Genomic DNA, 20,152 nt, shown 5'->3' on the forward strand with positions numbered 1-20,152 from the left:
ATAACAAATAAATAATTATTTACACAAAATAGGTTGTCAATCACTTTTATAAATAACACAACTTGCAAAATATACAAATGTATATCATGCTGTTTGTTCTGACGTATAACTTTATACATGACATGGACCCTTTAAAAACGTATAAGTTTATACATCGTACAGACCATCCAAAAACGTATAAATTTATACATCGTACAGACCATCCAAAACGTATAAATTTATACATCGTACAGACCATCCAAAACGTATAAGTTTATACATCGTACTGACCATCCAAAACGTATAAATTTATACATCGTACAGACCATCCAAAACGTATAAATTTATACATCGTACAGACCATCCAAAACGTATAAATTTATACATCGTACAGACCATCCAAAACGTATAAATTTATACATCGTACAGACCATCCAAAACGTATAAATTTATACATCGTACTGACCATCCAAAACGTATAAGTTTATACATGGATTTGGAGGGTGCGTGCCATGTATAAACTTATACATATAAACATACGTATAAACTTACAGTGATCCTACAAATTGACCCTCTTAAAGTGATGTGAAACTTTAATATAATAACAAGGAGTAATTACAGCTGGAGTAAAAGCTTAACAATTTCCTCTGAAGTAGGCTCAATGCCACAACAACCACGACAAATATATATGCGCTCTCCGAATACATGCACATTGATTCAAAAGAACTAACGATGAAACACCCGCGGCCAGTATTGCTACAGAGGATGCACATATGCAATTAAAGGTATTCAATATAATGATAATTGGTTACACAGAAAGTGCTCATGAATGGTATAACCAGGTGTAAGCAAACAGATACACGTCCAAAAATACAAGATTTAAAGTTGCTAATTCCATGAGTGGACACATGTGGACTTTACTCTGGTTGATTTAATTTAATAGAAATATTTTCTTGATAGTACCATATAAAATATGAAAATCAGAAAAGCAATCAGCAAGGGATCAATATTGTACTTGAAGCAGTACATATTTATTACACTCTTAAGGCAATATCTCAAGAAATCTTGCTTGTTGAGGAATGGGATTTTCAGAGTGGCATCGTACATAATTACTAAACAATTGCCTATTTGTTTTCTATGTTTATTGATATAATAAATCAACTGTGCAAACAAAAACCCACAAAGTTCACATCCTCTCTAAAATGTTTTCTTTTACTTTGGTGGCATCGCGCATCAAATATCAAAGAACCAAGGCAGTTTAATAATTCTATTGACTATCCTTTGGAATCTGCCAGATGTTTGCATAAATTATCCTCAGTTTGGACTCCAGCTCTGATAATTCCTTGATTATAACTTTGAAGTATATGATCTTCCAACTACATCAATGATATCAACAACCGTCTTCTGATGCTTGGAAATGAGTTAGATCGAGTGTTTCATTTTGACAAGATGGTAACAAAATCAAGGGCCCAATAGTTGTGACCCGAGTTTTTATCCTTGATAAAATAATAATATGTGGGTTTTTGTGTTGATGCTTTAGAAAAATAAATAAGGTGACGAGTCACGTTCACCAACCCTGTGCCTTTGAAATTACCTTCAAAGTAATCAAGTTCACTTGGCAAGACAAAAATATGCTCTAATAAAAGATAATAATAATAATATTGCACTCTAGTATAGCGCTCATCTATATAGCAAGGTGCTCCTGCATGTATGTTACCTGACCTTAACTAGGCTACATATTTTGGTACAACATAGTTTGAGTGTAGTAAATGTATGTTAAGGTCTTGCCAAAGCTAGACCTTAGTGAAGTGGCCGAGATTTGAACCACATACATGTACCTAATGATCGGTAGTCCAGCCACCTATCTACTAAACTAAAAACACATCTACACATAGACTTAAATACTTGTATTAGATAGCTCAGAGAGTTGCTAAGGTGTGATTGGTCCACAGCATGTCAAGTGATATGGGGACTGCAATTTATTGTTAACAGTTCACGCCCGGTCATCTGGATGGTTATATTGACCAGCTGGTCAACGATAACAGTAGGAGCATACGCGCTTGAGCTAAGACAATGTATTCATGTATCAACAATATTCGTTAATAACAGCTAAGCACAGAGAAGAAAGGCGAAGACAATGGATATCTACTGTAGATCAGACTCTATTAAACTGTTCGTGTTCAGACTTTCATGTAAAAACCATGACTTGGTCTTAATCAAGGTTATCTAATATTATAATAGATATTTCCTGTTATGTATGTAATACATATTCTTTAGCCTACCTAAAGGAGTTTTATTTTCCCTCATGAAAATACAACTCCAGCGGCCAAAAGAATGATATATAAACACCCTACCAGCCATATCTGTATAAAAATATTTACATAAAAACGTTAGTTTGTCACATATCTTAACAAGATTTTTCAGAACTAAATGAGGTAGTGATCGAGGTGAGGAAATGAGAGAAACAAAATGCACTAAGGTATAGAACACGTCTGGTCCATGCTTAATACTAGATCTGCATCTAGAATCTCCTCCGAGTCTGCAGCACCCATCATGGCCTCTATTTCTGTGCTGGACAGTGTTGTCTCCTCTACCATCCTCCCATTTCGTCCACATTCTGCTGCAACCCTTGCCAGCAGTCCTGAAAATATAATAGAGAAAAGAATATTTAATTTTGTTTGTCTGGTGAAGCTTGTGAAGAACCAAGTTATTAGACGCAACACTAGGTAAAGGGCTTTAACCACAGCAAACGAGCACCTAATTCCATACCAAATGCATTACATATTGTTCATTTTTGTATTTTACTTTGGTAAGTTCAATATGGAATGCTTTAGTAAAGTTCAGTCTGTCTTTGATTTTCAAAGCTGGTTTTCGAGTTAAATTTGCTCAACATCTCTTTATCAATACATTTCTACTTAAATGATAAACCCCCTTTTTTAAATTTTTGGTTGTCTTACTAAAATAATACTTTTACATTATCAATAAAAAAAAAAAAAAAAAAAAAGCATAAACCCTTACTGAATGGGGCTATTTTGAAATTTGTAAGACTGGAGGGGGGGGGGGGGGGGGGCCTCAGAGCCTACCCCTTAAGTAACCAAATTTGGCACTGACGTTTCAATTTTCTTGTTAGAATTTTTAAAATCTGATTTTATTTCTCGAAAATGGTATACACATATGAGTTATAGTTTAAATAGACCAATCTGAATGTCTCAAATTGTAATATCTATGGAAAGTATTTTTAAATAGTGAATATGTGAGCCATTGTTTAAAAACAATATATCTAACGATCGGTTCTAATAACCACCGTTTTAATTTCTCTCCTGGTGAGAATATATATAAAAAATCTCTGTTTGTAACCTATCTAAAATGTTTCATTCCAAATTGTTTTTGGTTTCAGAGTTTTTGAGAAGATATAAAGCTCTCTATATCTCTCTTGACTTGGATTTTTTTTAAATTATATGCTCACAATGTCATCTCAAGTCTTTAAGCTTTTACACAGTTCATTTCTTCTCAAACAGTTTTTATATGCCTTTTTTTTGCATATTTTTCAATTCTTATGTATTTCAATGTTTTATGAACATTTTTTTTTTTTGCATTCTACTGGAAAACTGGAAGAAAAAAAAAAAAAAAAAAAAAAAAAAAATCGGCTCGACCTTTTATCATGAAAGGTCTGATTTTCAACACCTCAGTGTCATAAGATTTATAACACTTGAAAAAAAAATCATGAAGCGCTAGCTATTGCTGAAAATGCAATGGGTTTGACAACAAAATTTGTCTGGGGGGGGGGGGGCGCCATCTGAGACCTTTCCGGTAAAGTTAGGGTTAACACAAATTTCCGACAAGGCACAGGGTTGCTTATTGATATTGACCATGATTTTGCACGACCCCAAATCTCGTGACTAAAATCTTTGTTGTGCAACACTGGGCAACTTTGATGCTATTAATGTCAGTTATTATGCGTCTAGAATTTATGGATAGTGAAAAATAGGTAAATATACTTGAATTGAAAAAAGCCAATTTGAATTTACACAATTTGGACGTTATTTCACAACTTTCCTTTCCTTACATTTTATTTTATTTTTGTATTCATGTTGCTTTATTGGTATCTCTATATATTTAATCTACCCATTTATTCTAAAACTGTATCATAATTTAATTGGATCTGTATATAGATAAAATGTCTTACCGTCTCCAACGTCAAGAACCACTTCATCAATAGAAGTGAAATGCTCCACTGCATATTTGTAGAAGTCTGATCTTGATGGCATGTAGAGTTGGCTAGTGCCAGCACCCCTCCTCCTAGACTCGACAATACCATACTGCATACAGACATTATGGTTGACATCTGTTGATAAAATATATATGCACATTTTATATGGCTACTTAGAACAGTATGAATAAGCCTTAATTTCCTATAGAAGTAAAACGAATATACATACATGTGATTTTTCACATGAGGCACAATTTCTTTTCAAACAGATACAATGTGATTTTTTGAGTTCTGAATGCACCTTTTTCTTTAGGAATAAAAACCCAGACATTAGAAATGCATTTGTTTCACAATTACTCCGCAGTTGTCTAATTAATATAATTAGCTTGCTTTGGAGGTAATGTGTTTGAGATCACATGGCAAGCATCTTATCTTCATTTGTTCAGCATTAGTCAGCTATTATATGTTTTTTTTCCCCCAAAAGCATTCAGTAATCATTATTTTTTGAAGTTTTGAACATTCATTGTAAATGTCATTGGATTCTGTCAGAAATTAATTTCTGTCATTACCAGAACTCAAGATTATATTTAAAATCCAAGTGATATAAACAAAAATTTATATGAATGTTGAGCTTCATAGGAGGATTTCTTAAGAAAGAATTTTCATTCAGATCGAGCAGCCAATCTAACACACTGGAAGTTATACGGTAACATTCTTTCTTAATAATTTATATTTTTTTAACACACACTGCAGCTATCTCATTATTACACAACCACAAAAACGTTTGTTATGTTGCTTTGAATACCGAAATAACAGTCAGCTTCATAAGATATTTAATAAAAGACATGGAACATGCATAGTTACCTTGAATATCTCCTACTGGGGACTGGACAATATGCAATATATGCACATCGTGTCGGGTATGTTGGCTGACCACTTTGGATATCGCTGTGATGTCCTTTGTCAGGAAGATTCTGGTAGTAGCCGATGGTGTTGAGGATAACTGGATATCCTGTAATATCAGAAATTCAAATAAAAAGGAAAGAACATACAAATTAACTATAATTCTAATATGTTGAGCCCAGATAATATACACAATGCAAAGTTCTGGAAACTGTTTTTTTTTATTTATACCCTTTTCATAATTATCTGCAGCTTAACATTTGCTATGTTGAATCAAAATAGAAAAATCAAATTTGAAAATAGGATGAAATAGCATGTGGGTGCACTTTTCCATGCCAGTCGTCTGGGCGACAGTGCCATTGTACGTAATATATGACTTGTGGGAAAATTGCAATTTCTATGCCATGAATATAATTGTTTTTTTTTTGTTATCAATGACAAATTACCAATGATTTTTCATCAGCATAAGATCATTCTCCATGTAAATCCCTTAACCTTGAGTTCCTTATAGATTACAATATTACAACTTTGAGATATTTTAAACTCACAATTTTGAGATTTGTTTTATGTGAAATTCAGTTTACCTCTTTCAATTACCAAGTGCCTACAAATAAGTGCTTTGGAACCTTAAGAATATGGGACAATACCTCTTCTAGTTCTTGTATCATAAGGGCTGGGATGTCGTCTGCATTCATGTCCATGTCTCTCTTGGCCCTGCTGATGTGCTCCAGGAAGACCTCTGGGATGTTACCTTTTGTATACTTTTTACCTGAAAAAAAATACATATACATTGATCATAGAGCTCCGGAGTCAATTTGACCCCCCCCCCCTCCCCCCACAATATCTTGGCCACAGAAGGTCTGATTGATGGGAAATTTTGCATGGACAGCAATGCACATGCAAAGAAATGTTGCTTTGATGTTTGTTTTTTACAAAAATCACTCATTTATTACTTTATTATAATTCATGCAAATTAAATTCCTATTTTAACACATTCAATAATATATCATTAAACAAGGCAAACGCCAAGCGTTGTCTTGCCTGCATCTTAGGCCCTATAAGCAGATCAGGAGGTGAATTTTGGGTTCTGGTAGTTTACTCTTTAGCAATAATGGAATCCCAAGGAAAGTCTGTTTTCCTTTTGACCTGTTGCCTTTGACCCACATTTGAACTTGACATGTTTTATAGAACAATTTAGAAAAGGCAGTATTTTGTACACAAACGTACTATGCAAAATGTCAATTGTGGCTAGACGTGTGGTTAAGTAATGTTGCATAACCTCTAGCATGGACTGTCCCAATTTTGGGGCAAATTTGGTCTCAAAAGTTGCGAGACAATAAAGTCATTGAAAGGCAGGTTGTGATTTGTAGCGGTTACGTGGCAGTCCTGGATTGTGTACGGGGGAGGCAGGGGCCAAATTGACCCCCCCCCCCCAGTCAGAATAGTCAACCCTACTAGTTCATCTAAACTTTAAAATTTGGATTGATGGAGATACAGGATAGCAATTATTGTATATCTTGCTGGGGCTCAATATTCTCTTCAATAGACATTATACGAAGCCATGATTTGTGCATACCAACATAGGGTTCCAGGGCTGCTTCTGAAGTGAAGGTTGGGTATCTTTCTATCGCCTCTTCCCACGTCTTAGCCCCAACTCCCTTAGCAAACACGCTCTTCAGACTCTTCATTGCCTTCAGTTCATCGGCATCCGCCTTCATCTTTTTAACATTCAAAGACAAGGTCGCCTCCAGAAGAAGTGAATATCGCTCCTCTTCTGAGAGTCCTTGTAGCTTCATGAAACACTATAAAATAAGACAAATGAAAATAATAAGAGTAGTTATTAGTGCACGTGAAGTATTGTTGCTCACTGTCAGAAGACAAATTTTATTTGCATATATATGAACTATCAACTTTTTCAATCAAAGTCAATTCTTCTGCAAAGAATCCCCAATTCATCTATTGTTTGATTTGAATATGTAAAAAACTATTGCTTTAACCCTATTCTCACTTTGAGTGCAAGCTTAATGCGAAATATTGCAAGGACGTCAATACAGATTTGTTTTTATCACAAATTTGTTACTTTATTATAATTTATGCAAATTAGATACCTATTTTAACATATTCATTAATATTTCATTAAGTTATGAAGCTCAATCTCTTTTTTAAAGTTGCTGAATAGCATAGGCAACAATACTGAAATAATAAATAATGAAATTTCCGATCAATTCTTTTGTATTCTATTGTTTCATAAACTACTTATGTATCTATTGTTTTCATTTATATATGTGATTTTTTTCATGTTTCAAAAGTGTATCTTGAAAAGTTTCAAGACAAGTATGGTCAGGCAAAAAGACTAGAAGGCACAATTAACAGTGTTGTAAAGCAATTTAGGAAAAGCAGTATTTTGTACACGAACGTACCTATGCAAAAAGTTGATTTTATTGTTAATTTTTAGAACTCGGTCTCAAAAGTTGCGAGACAAACAAAAAAAGTCAGAAAAAGTCACCGGAAGCCGTGTCGCTATTTGCAGCCATTGCGCATCAGTCACAGATTTTGAACTGGAAATTGAACCCCCCCCCCCCCCCCCCCCCCCCCCTCCAGTCAGAATAGGGTATCCGCCAATGGTGGCGCTATATTACTTTATTTACTTTGGTTGTGATGATTTGATAAACTCCTTATAGCGGCTGAATAAACCACAATTCTCATTTGCACAGAAAACATGTGGTATGTGTGACATCCAGTCCAGCTCAATTTTTGTATTTTTCATATAGCTCATTACTCAGCAATAATATACATTTTCTACCAAAAAGTTATAATTTATTTGGTGTTTTGAACATTCGCAAGTCAAGTTTTGTTCGATTCTATGAAGAAAAAAAATGCTTTCCTTCATTACTCAAGATGATATTTAAATGTGTAAAAAAAAAAAAAAAAAATTTAAAGCTTACTTACACATTGTTTCAAATCCTTTCCAGTAGATTCTCTAGTTGCATCGAAAAGGAGAGTGGCTTTCCTGTAGCATCTGTTTGAATAACTAGCCAACTGGAAAGTTGGCTCGAGAGCCCTCAGTGCCTGTAAATTACAACAAAAAAAGAAATGGATAATATATGCTCTCATAACCAGTTTGATTCTGAACATTCCAATTCATTCACTGCAATCACCATTGCATTACATAATTCACCATATTGTAATATGACCCCTCAAGTTAAAATATAAGAAATGTTAGAACTTTTTGGCTAAAATTTATGTTTCCAACAGTCACTCTTGAAAGCTCGATCATCTCAAATCAATCATTGATTAAACTCCATTTTGTCATGTACATGTAAGTTGGCTGAATATAACAATAACCTTTTTATTGGGGGGTTGGGTGATGTTCATGAGTTTTTATGCTGAACATAAATCTAATTTAATGTCCGATTCATCGTTTCATTAAAAAAAAAACCTACTTCGCTACAAGTAAAAATAGAACATTGAATGAATTCAGCATTTTATCTAGATGAAAATGTCAGATGAAAATGTCAGCTCTAGTGTTTAGACTTACATTGAAGGAGCCATTTTTCCCAAGGGCTAGGGAACACTTGCGTCTTGTCGAGGCAGTCATAGTGCAGGGCTCATCCTCCACATCAAGGTTGTTGTCATCGTATAGAATTGACCTGCAGACAGCAACCTCCTCCTGCAAGCACGGCTTGTCTACAGCAGGTTGCCCACACCTATGCAGTGATGCCACTCTCAATGCCTCAACCTTGTCCAGGTTTTGGTACACCCTGCAGCGCCATCCACGAGATAGATGTTCATATCTAAAGCAATCAGAAAAAGTATATTGGTTATAGGATATTGAGATGGGTAGGATATAGAAACATGGTGTATATATGTATCATGCAGAATAAAATATTGGAAAAAAGCTTACACGGTATACCTTTCCATGCAGTCACACACTTTTTAAGAAAACAAATATGAACATGGTACACAAGGGAAATATTCTATGGGATTTTATTTGAGTCAGGGATCTAAAAATATTTTGTATTGTCCTTAATATACCCTTCATTGTATAACTATAAATGGAACACCTCTCTATTACCATTTTTCTTCCCAAATGGTACATTGACTACCTGGGTAGCATTTCTTTTATGTTACATGCTTCCACTACATATTTGTGGACTGCATAATAAATGGAGAAAAAAAAAGACAAGTGATAAATGAATATGTTCTGTACATATAATATCGGTAAGTACATCACATAATCCCTTTAAAAATTTAACCTTTGTCTCATACACTGTAACTACAAAAAGAAACAAAAATAACATTAAAAAGCAATTGCAAAAACGGGTAACTTTTATAGAATAAAATACCTTTCATCGTCAACAAGATCCTTAGCTGCAAGAGCATAGCACACCCCTCCTAGGAGCTGGTAAGCTGTTCCAGAAGGGCCATCTACTGCGAGGACTGGAAGGACATGGGAGCTCTGGAAGTGGGTTGCTGCCTTCATCACGAACTGTTTGGCCTCCATCACTTCCTTCCTGGTACGTGGTCTCTGGAGATCCTTCTCGGGCTCCACAAGTTTTTTGAGGGAGATTTCAGAAATGCCTACATGTAAAGAAATAAAATTTCAGGTCAATGACACATTTTCAAAGATTGTGACATTTAAATCTTTAATGTTTATAAATAATATCCCCTGTGCAGAGAACAATCTACATTTTGAAAATGACACCAGGGGCCCGTTGCATAAAGACTTACTATTATGGTAACTTTGCCATTATGGTAACTACCATGGTAACCGGGCTCAGCAGCCAATCGAAATCAAGGTTTCTATGGTAGTTACCATAATAGTAAGTCTTTATGCAACGGGCCCTGATACATATTATTAGTAACTGGATCAAAACACACAGAGGCTCATCAGGGAAATTTTGTCCTAGAGCTATACAAAAAATATTCCTATAGCCCTTTTCAATTCAATCTCATTTTGCCTTATGTGGAAAATGCAACATATGAACATTGTTTTGGGGAATTGGCAATTAATCATTTTTCAACTTTATTTTGGTTTTAATCAGCAGTTGGCCATTTTACCTTCCCTGTGGCTATTGCAGAGGGGCATTAAATAATCAATTTGGCCCCAAACATGTACTTCATAAACAATAAGAAAAAGGAGATTGTAGTTTTGATGAAAAAAATGGAAATATTTGTGGTATTTGTATAGGAGTCCATTTAAAAATTGTTTGAAGTTATACAAAATCAAATAATAAAAGTGGAATGTCCCAATTTTATCAGGCTTTCAGTGCTGTTATATTGATAAACTATTTTGTACACATTCTCTCCATGATATTTGCATTTCTCTTTGATTTAAAAACTGCCAATCAATAACATCACATTTAAACTTAGTGATATCATGTAGAGAGAAATGTTGTACGTCTGGAATTATTAGTGAAATGAATTTTGTAAAAGAATGGAACACAAACTAACCTTGACATTTTTGTTCAATTGCTGCATCTGAATTCTCCGCCGAATGTTCAGAAGTCTTGTTTCGTCTCTTACGTTCTGGTGGAGTTCCGTCGCTGCTAGATCCAGAACTGCTACGTTTTTGCCTCGATTGTGTGTAAGATTGAGAAGGAAGGAGTTCTTCCTCTGATGACGGAAATGAATAGATCATGTCGTCATTAACGATCGCCATCACTGACAAAACATCGGTCAGGCTGTTCTCCGTTTTTTTCAAAGTCTTTGCCATGTTTGTGACACTCATTTGGCAAAACTTTGCCTGTGTAGAAAGACCATTACTAAAACAGACCTGGGAAGAAAGTAAATCGGACAAATACAGGCATTAATATAAGCTGCTTAATGAAATTATATTCATTTTGCTTTGACAACCTCACACAAAGATTATAAGGGATACAGTTGAATGTTCTACATGTTTGCCTAGAACTAGAAATATCACCGAAAGTGATTAATACTCACTCCCCATGTGTGTGCACGAAAAATGAAGAAGTGGTTTGATATATACAAGATTTTACAGATTTATTGCAATAATAGACCATTACCATGGCAACACACTTTCCGACACATTAAAAAATGTGTCTTGCACATAATCAACTCAAGACCAATATTTGTGCGAAATTTAATGAGCATTGCTCGAAAAATGAAGAAGTGGTTTGATCTGCAAGATTTTACAGATTTATTGCAATAACAGACCATTACCAATGCAACGCACTTTCCGACACATTAAAAAAAATGTCTTGTACATAATCAACTGGAGACCAATATGTGTGCCGAGTTTCATGAGCATTGCTCAAAAAAATGAGGAAGTATACATGTATATAGTTCGATCCACGAGATTTTCCCCCGATATATTACAATAATATGCCGTTCCCATGGCAACGCAGTATCCAACACAGTAAAAAAGTATGTCTTGCACATCTCCATCCTAAGACCAATATGTGTGCCAAGTTTCATGATCATTGCTCAAAAAATGAGGAAGTAGTTCGATCCACAAGATTTGCAACAGACTGACCGACTGACCGCCCGACAACCCGACCGTACGCCAATTCCTATGTACATGTATACCCCCTTCAAACTTCTTTTGGCGGGGGAACATGCAAAAAAAGATCCCTTTTTCCTTGAATGCCAATTTTTACTCATATTTCTTTGTTGTACATGTACATGTAGCTAGGGTAGATATGTTTTGCATAATATACAAATTACAATTCCCCTTGAGAAATCAAGAGTGAAGTTGTAGTCTGCCTGATGATCGTGTCATGTAACATACAACAAATGTGCATGCACAGGACATTCAGAAACTTTTAGTAAGTCGATTTCCTCCGAAATGTACAAACAGTACAGACTATATACCTCTATGTTTAGAGAAACAACCTATATTTTGCACTCTCATTAATTAGATGAATTTTCATTAATACAATTGCGATACAAGTATGGGATGTATAACTTTCAACAGTTTGCACTGCGGTAGAGTTTAGATTCTGCCCTCGTTATAAAGGAGAATAAACTCCTCAGAGACAATTGAATTGTAAGAATGCAGAAAAATTAAAGTAACATAAATGTCAGTGAAATTAAGTTGAAGCAAAAACAGTCAATTAATGAGTAAAGACGTGAATTTAAAAAAAAGTTATGATTACTAATGTTTAATATGGAGATCATACATGAAAAACTTTCCAATTTCTTTTGCAGATATTGCACTAAAATCACCTCTTTTATAGGAGGACTTGGACAAAAATTCTGTTCTATGAATTGACTGAGGAAAAAAATGAAATTCACATATTTTTGTACATGTGGGAGAGTTCTCCTTGTATGACATCACAAAAAGTGACTGCGTTGCCAATATGAGATATTCCATGTCATCAGTGATTGAAACTTTTAATGGTGCACCATCCTCTCAGGTTGGCTAGCACTAGGTGGGTAGTCCAGTAATATGGCATAAAGCTAGTCTTGATACCTTTACAATACATTGTACATTTCAGTATAAATTATACCTGTATAATTGGATTTATAATGGAAAACAGGAATGTATGGAAGGGCATTGTACTAATTTGTTACAAGTTTGGTAACATATTTGTGGTATGAATGTCATAAAGAATAGAGGAAAAATTTGTAATCATTTAAGTGTGCATATATTATAAGACTACATTATCAGGATGCTGCATTCTAGGTTAGGAGCCTGGACAGTTCGAGTACCACCGGTACGATTTCAGGACTCAATTATGTATACAGTTCTGTTTCTGTCCCGTTTAAAGCCAGTATAACCTATAGCACCCTTGTAAGGACCATCTGCATAAGTAAGTCGTGAACTATTATATAAATAGTGTATACTCTATCATACAATAATGAATTATATGTCCGACTAAATTACTAAATTATCCTGAGTCAAAATAAACCTGCACGAGGGATAATTTAGTATTTGGAGTTCATAGTCCAGTATTTATAGTGTACATGATAGAACATTCACTATTTATTATAGTAAATAGACTCCTAAATACAAACCCCCCTCCCATTCATGAATTTCAGATTTCTCCAAAAAGGGAATTAAAAAAAACATTCTTTAGAGAATTCTAGATGTGTTTGTTTTTTTTGTTTTTTGAGAATCCTGAAATTCTGAAGAAAATTTTTTTTGGAGACTTTTTTATTTTGTTTGGTTTTTGTTGAGAATTCAGAATACTTTCTTTCTTTCAAGAATTCATAAACTTTCATAATACAATATGCTGATTTACAGAAATACATTGTCAATCGCTATGTCAAAAGGTATAAGACTAACTTTGAATGTCGCCCAGTACATAGTCTAGCTAGGTTAATCCTCTTTTAAATATCTCTTTAAAAAATCTAATCTAATCTAAGATGGTTAATGTCAGCTTAAAGCTTAAAGGGAAATTGAATCTTTCATAGAAATTTGGTTTGGATGAATGTAGAAAAATCAAACAAATATGAGTTTTTAAAAGTATATACAAGTATGGAGACCCTCCCATTGGCAATGTGACCATGTATGTATGACTTAGTGGGGAAACTTTCAGTTTGTTAGGTATACTTTCCTACATGTAAGTTCCATGTTTAACCAACATTGGCCATTTAGAAAAAAAAGTACTTTGTATAAAAAACACTCTCTGCACATCACATCAGAACAAAAAATACAACACAAGGACAACGCAAAGCGTAGCAAGCCCTCGCTGGAAACAAACGGCATAATACATCAGAACAAGTTACATGTACGTCCATTAGACGGAATTAAGTTACTGACATCTGGGGATTGAATGAAAAGAAAGTTTACTACTTTACGGAATAACCCAAGACATTTGACCTTTGACCTAATGTACATTATTCCAAAATCAAATTTAGGCTGTATTTGATACCATGCATGTACCTTCATATCAAATTTCATGAAAATCTGTCAAACATTTTAAATTATCAAACGGAAACCAGTACGTGTTCACAAGATTTGTTACAGGCGGACGGAAGGACGGACAGTAGCGTTACTATTTTCCCCTCAGATTTCCTCCGCAAGGGGATTATCTGACAAACATTACTAAAGTTATCGAATGGCAGGGGCCGCGGAGCCGCGGGGATTAAGGGGGGCTGCAGCCCCCCACTTTTTTCAGTAGACGTGTACAAAAACGCGAAAATGACTATAAGATTGTGCTTTTTTGCATGATCCGCCCCCCCCCCCCACTTTCAAAAAACGCTCCGCGGCCCCTGAATGGAAACCGCATATTCAGATGCATAGTAAGCTATTTTGCATATTTAATGAGCTATGACCTTTGACTTAAATACTCTGAAATCAAACTTAATAGGCTGTATGTTTATACAATATGTACAGTACCTTCATACCATATTTTATAAAAATCCATTAAAGGGGAAGTCCACCCTGAACTTAAGTTGTTTTTAATAAAAGCAGAACAGTGAGAGAAACATATCAGTGAAGGTTTGACGAAAATCCGACAAAGGATACAAAAGTTATGAATTTTTAAAGTTTTCATTTTGTGACGACGTCACATGCGAGCTGCTCTCCTATACGTTGTGTACTGTAAATTCCATAAATTGCCATTTTCTCAGAAAAATAATAATTATTTTACCTGTGCATTCGATATATTATCAGACACATGCTTTTATACACGCCTCTATGAAATAGATCCATTCCTTCATCAAGAACCATGAAAAGGGGGCAATTTATGGAAATTACAGTACACAACATATGGAAGAGCAGCTCGGAAGTGACGTCACAAAATTAAAAATTTAAAATTCATAACTTCGTTATCCTTTGATGGATTTTCGTCAAACCTTCAATGATATGTTTCTCTCATTCTTCTGCTTTTATTAAACCCAACTTAATTTCAGGGTGGACTTCCCCTTTAAACATCGAACGGAAACCACACTTTCGCATATTTAAAGACTTATGACCTTTGACCTACATACTCCAAAATCAGACTCAGGCTGTATTTTGATCCATGTACCTTCATACCAAATTTCATTAAAATAAGTCAAACATTACCGGTACTTAAGCTATCGAACGGAAACTACATTTTAACATATTTAAAGACTTATGACCTTTGACATATATACTCCGAAATCAAACTCGGGCTGAATTTTGATTCCATGACGTCATACCAAAATTCATTAAAATCCATTGAACTTTACTAAAGTTAACGAACTGAAGCCATAATTTGCTATTTTCGCATATTTAATGAGCTATGACCTTTGACCTACATACTCTAAAATCGACCTTAGGCTGTACTTTATACCATGCATGCACCTTCAAATCAAATTTTATTAAACTCTGCAAAACACATCTACAGTTATCAAAAGAAAACCATTTGTTATGGAAGCACGGAAGTAAGGATGGACGGCAGCTTTACTATATCCCCTCTGACTTCATCCGCGAGGGGATAATAAAGTCTTCCACTATGTGTCAGGTATGTTTTAGCTATGTGACTCGACTGGACACACAAAATATGGGTAAACTAATTGAAGTTAGAGAAACCAATCAGTGAAGGTTTTGAATGAGTCAGAAATATTCAACAGGAAAGTCTACACAAATAATATATATTGATTTTTATGAATAAGCAGAAAAATCAGGTTGACAGCTTGATGATAGTTATCTGACAAAATCTGAAAACGGATTATAAGCAATGTTATACAAATTTTAATTTCCAATCAAACAAAAATCTACAACTCTGTGACGGACATGTAACTTAAAAATTCTTATCACATTTTTGTAGACGTTTCCATGGTAGTTGATAAAGTAAAAAATCTAAAAGTGTGTGAAAACATATGGCACAGGCATGAATAAATTGTGTTCAAGAAATTATGAATTCATTCAATTTTAGCACACAATAAAAGTTCATCGCAGAGTTTTAATTTGGGTTTAAAAAAAACTTTGTAATAAATCCTTTATCAAATATTCACCAAACTTTTACTGATAATTACTAGATCTAGCTAGCTTGGGTCGGCTCCCAAGACGAAAATCCAATTGGATATCTCTCTGCACACCTGGATCTGTGCGATTGTTAATTAAAGAACCAAACATGAACTCAATCACTTTTCTAGCAATATTTTGAATTACATCCTGGGATACAAAAAGCTTTGAAGATATTTTGATTAAAAATTATATTGAAGGAAATTAATTTTTCCTGGCTCATTATATAATTTCATATGTTATGCAGATGCAGAGAGTTTGAAACCCTATATTAGTTTACCCAGATCTACATGTATTCATAGATCCATTTTTGCATATGGCATGTAAGTTTTTGCTGTGATTAGATGAAATAAAATTCATCGTTTTTGTAAATATTTTTTGTGTACATGTGTAACAGGGATATAATTGGTTACATTTATACTGGTCACAAGAAATAATTTGGTGGAGGCTAGGCTTCAAGACTTGGTCGCTAGTAGACAGTCAGCCGAACTGTCTCATGACCTGAACCAAGTCTGAATTTGATGTGATTTCAGTTTAAATAGAGACCTCTACCTAGATTTATAGTTGAGATCTCAATCACGATGGAGTAATAATTAATGGTTTAATGCTCTGTCAAACTCATTTCACATAGACTCTATTTGACCTCAACCAGAATATTTCTTTACATAGTGACAACTAGTGTCTTTGAACAACAAAATAGCAGACACAACTTACTTACTACTGACGTTAAGTTTTAATTGGCTTAGTCTAGATCTAATCTACTTAACTTAGACACTATAAAATAATATATATTCTAAGCCCGGGTCACATGCAACCAGCTCAACCAAACCTAGACCGAATTTTCCGTCTCTTTCGTTCGTTAGCCTCTTATTGGGGTAGGGTCGGCTCTCTCTTTAGAGACGGAAGCCGTTTATACACATGTCCTTGCTAACGCCACGGCCAGTTCTGGTCGTAGCGTTTTGCCCCCAAAATCCCCCAAATGTCATTTTACCTCGAGCATGTTATATTGTAAATTAGGCCTAGGCTATAATAAATCAGTTCCACTTACCAACTTGACTGAAATAATCAGTTTAATAGTCCCTTTTTAGGAAATTATGGTCAAAATCGAAATCCATTTTGAAAATCTTTTTCAACATGGATTCCGATTTTGACCCATAATTTCCTAAAAGGGACTATTAAACTGATTATTTCAGTCAAGTTGGTAAGTGGAACTGATTTATTATAGCCTAGGCCTAATTTACAATATAACATGCTCGAGGTAAAATGACATTTTGGGGGATTTTGGGGGCAAAACGCTACGACCAGAACTGGCCGTGGCGTTAGCAAGGACATGTGTATAAACGGCTTCCGTCTCTAAAGAGAGAGCCGACCCTACCCCAATAAGAGGCTAACGAACGAAAGAGACGGAAAATTCGGTCTAAACCAAACCAGTCCCAGCAAGCTACTATAGACTCTACTAGTACTAGTAGTACGACTATAGTGCTAGAATAGATAAGTGATATACATAAAAAAATAGGTCTAACACTAGTTTGTTAAACCGAACTTAGAGATCTGAGATAAATAGATAACTGAACTGACAGTTAACTGTTGTTGAGTTAAAGTTAGATCTTAATCCCTACGTTGAAAGTCTACGTTGCACTTGCACTTGCAGGCAGTGCTGCACACCATTTGAAATGATTTCATTTGCACTTGTCCAACAGTTAGAATGTCTATCAATCATGTCTTGACTTGCATTGTTGCAAGGTTGCATTTTTTTAAAGAGTAACCATGTCAGAAACACGAACTGCAGATTATTCTAGTAGGTTATGTAAGTTTCTCACCTGTATGCTGTCTTCAGTAGATGAAGTGTTAGCGACGCAAATCATGCTGATGACGTCGGGAAACTCGACATTCCTGTTTCGGCTGAATGCCCTCCGTCCATTCACTATCAGGAACAACTGGTTCTGCTTTCGCTCAAGCCACCACATGTTGAACTAATATAGTCTGGATCAAGGCACTTTTAACGAATCGACGATATCGATGACTTTTTCGAGCAAAATAGATGCTTACTAAACTAAAATGCCAACTAACTATATAATAGAGGAATGTTTGAGTATCTATACAAGTCGTCAAGGCAAGCTTAAACTGACAGAAAGCGAAGTGAATACTCTAGACTATTAGAGAGATTAGTAATGCTTTAAACACGACGGGGCGAATGCAGACTATTCATATGCAAATGAGTCTACACTATACCAATATAAGCCCTCGATCTATCACTTGTTATGCAAATTTTCGCACGCGACCATTGCCGATTGGTGTTTCGTTGTGAATGGGGGACAGGAAGTGTACCCCTTTGTTTATTTTGTTATGTAAAATAGAAGAGCTCAGTATCATCATCTAATTTCTTGAAGGCAAGCATGTAATCCCCAGGCACGCAGTGAACTTATTGTTGTTTTGTGATGGGGGGGGGGGGGGGGGGTTACTAGTTTGTCAAATAAATTGTAACTATAGCTGTGATATGCCAGTGCATAGCTTAATCAAATCGTTCATTGTAAACAGCATGTCATTTTTATTTTCAATTTTCAATGTAGTTTCAAAGCAAATTGGAAACATTTCGGCGATCCCTCATTTTCTTTTAAAGTTGACTCATAATACCATGGAGGACTAAGAGCTAGGAAGATAATTATGTTATGCCTTCATGACTGCATATTTTTCTCGCTTAGTTTTAGACAATTGCAGGCAGCAACCAAACAAGAAAGAAATTAATTTAATGATTTAGTTATTTGGCGCCCCATTTATAAATCATATCATATTTGACTCACTTTGGATGACTGGGCCGAGGTTTATTTATTACCCCAAAAGTATATGCGCCTAATCTTAGTCTCACATAGTGAGACATTTCTAAAAGAAGAAGAAGAAAAAAAAAGAAGGAGAAGAAGAAGGAGAGGAAAAAGAAGAATTAAGAAGAAAAAGTTCAGAATTACAGAAGAAAACGGCGAAAGTCACACTCAAGTGACTGCGAGCAAGACTAGCTCTCTCAAACTGTTAAACAACCATTTCGGTTTTATGAATGGGGTGACAGAGCGTGGTCCAAGTACCCCTTTGTTTGTTACGTAACATAGGAGAGCCCAGAAAACATAATCCTAGACTTGTTGTTGAAGTTGTTTTTGTAATGACTTCATGTGTCAAGTTTAACTTATAATTGTAACAATGTGTCACAATCCTCTGGTTATCATTATTATCTATTATTCTACTTCTACTCCGATCCTAAACTAAAACCGTACGTGATTTACAACTATTCATATTACTACTGTCAGGCGGGGGGGGGGGGGGGGGGGGGGGGCATAAACCCAAATTTAATTTATAAAGTGCCCCAAAACGGGTACGAACAGGATTCCCCCCCCCCCCCCCCTCGAGAACAAACACACACCATCAAGGCGGAGTAACAGAGGCTGATTTCAAAGCAAAAATCATAATTTAAAAACTTTGTTGGCCGTTGATCCCTCATTTTAAAAGAACAGCGGTGGATCCAGGATTTGGAAATAGAGGGGGTGCAGACGGCAAATTTGAATAAAGAGGGGGCGCAGAAGGAAATTTTCTTAGTATGTTCAATGTGTGATTCTCAACAACAAGAAAGAAAGGAGGGGCTTGCGCCCTCTTGCGCCCCCTGCATGGATTCGTCACTGTAAGAATAGGTCTAAGCAACAACAAACATGTTAGTTAAACCTTCACTTCCAACACTTTTTATAATTTAATTTTGGAGCCCATTCGTTAAATTCATTTTCTTATAATCTCCTTTAAATCTGCCCCTGATATATTTGAATGCATAATGCGGGCTTCATTTTTTTTCCCCTGAAGACCTAAAATTTGACCCGTGTTAAAATATATTATGAGGAGGGGGGGGGGGGGTGCTCAATCCGAGACCCATCCAAAATAAGCTAGGCTCAGTGATATCTAAACTCCACCGTAAAAACCACCCCCCCCCCCCCCCAAAAAAAAAAAAAAAAAAAAAAAAATCGAAATGAAGTCATGCGAGCTGTTTTTTTTGTTGTGTTTTTGATAAAAGAATGATATCTGAGCTCCCCCCCCCCAATATTTTGGGGGAACTCATCACACGGGTGGAAATGTTATCCTTTTTTGGGAGGATCGAGAGAGGAGCTCAATGATAATCGATTCCCAAC

General features: G+C 35.4%; 1 protein-coding gene across 1 annotated transcript; it reads right to left on the reverse strand.

Moving 5' to 3' along the window:
* Positions 1-580: 580 nt before the first annotated feature.
* On the reverse strand, positions 581-19,274 carry LOC115923450. The gene is made up of 10 exons (XM_030984062.1): positions 17,813-19,274; positions 10,547-10,868; positions 9,439-9,673; positions 8,631-8,886; positions 8,042-8,161; positions 6,669-6,894; positions 5,740-5,861; positions 5,054-5,201; positions 4,166-4,324; positions 581-2,620 (listed from the first exon to the last, which is right to left on the reverse strand). Exons 1-10 carry the CDS (start codon positions 17,957-17,959, stop codon positions 2,454-2,456), a joined length of 1,902 nt encoding a protein of 633 aa, XP_030839922.1. The 5' UTR covers positions 17,960-19,274; the 3' UTR covers positions 581-2,453.
* Positions 19,275-20,152: the final 878 nt, after the last annotated feature.

This window comes from Strongylocentrotus purpuratus, unplaced genomic scaffold (assembly GCF_000002235.5).
Source record: "Strongylocentrotus purpuratus isolate Spur 01 unplaced genomic scaffold, Spur_5.0 spur5_scaffold_14, whole genome shotgun sequence".
In the NCBI taxonomy this organism is placed as follows: Eukaryota; Metazoa; Echinodermata; class Echinoidea; order Camarodonta; family Strongylocentrotidae; genus Strongylocentrotus; species Strongylocentrotus purpuratus.

Excerpts from the sequence above, each read along its gene's own strand:
- LOC115923450 (XM_030984062.1), bottom strand. The coding sequence starts at position 17,959 with ATGTGGTGGCTTGAGCGAAAGCAGAACCAGTTGTTCCTGATAGTGAAT. Across the intron at positions 8,887-9,438 it reads GATCTTGTTGACGATGAAAG|ATATGAACATCTATCTCGTG; the intron begins GTATTTTATTCT and ends TGATTGCTTTAG. Across the intron at positions 5,202-5,739 it reads TGATACAAGAACTAGAAGAG|GATATCCAGTTATCCTCAAC; the intron begins GTATTGTCCCAT and ends CTGATATTACAG.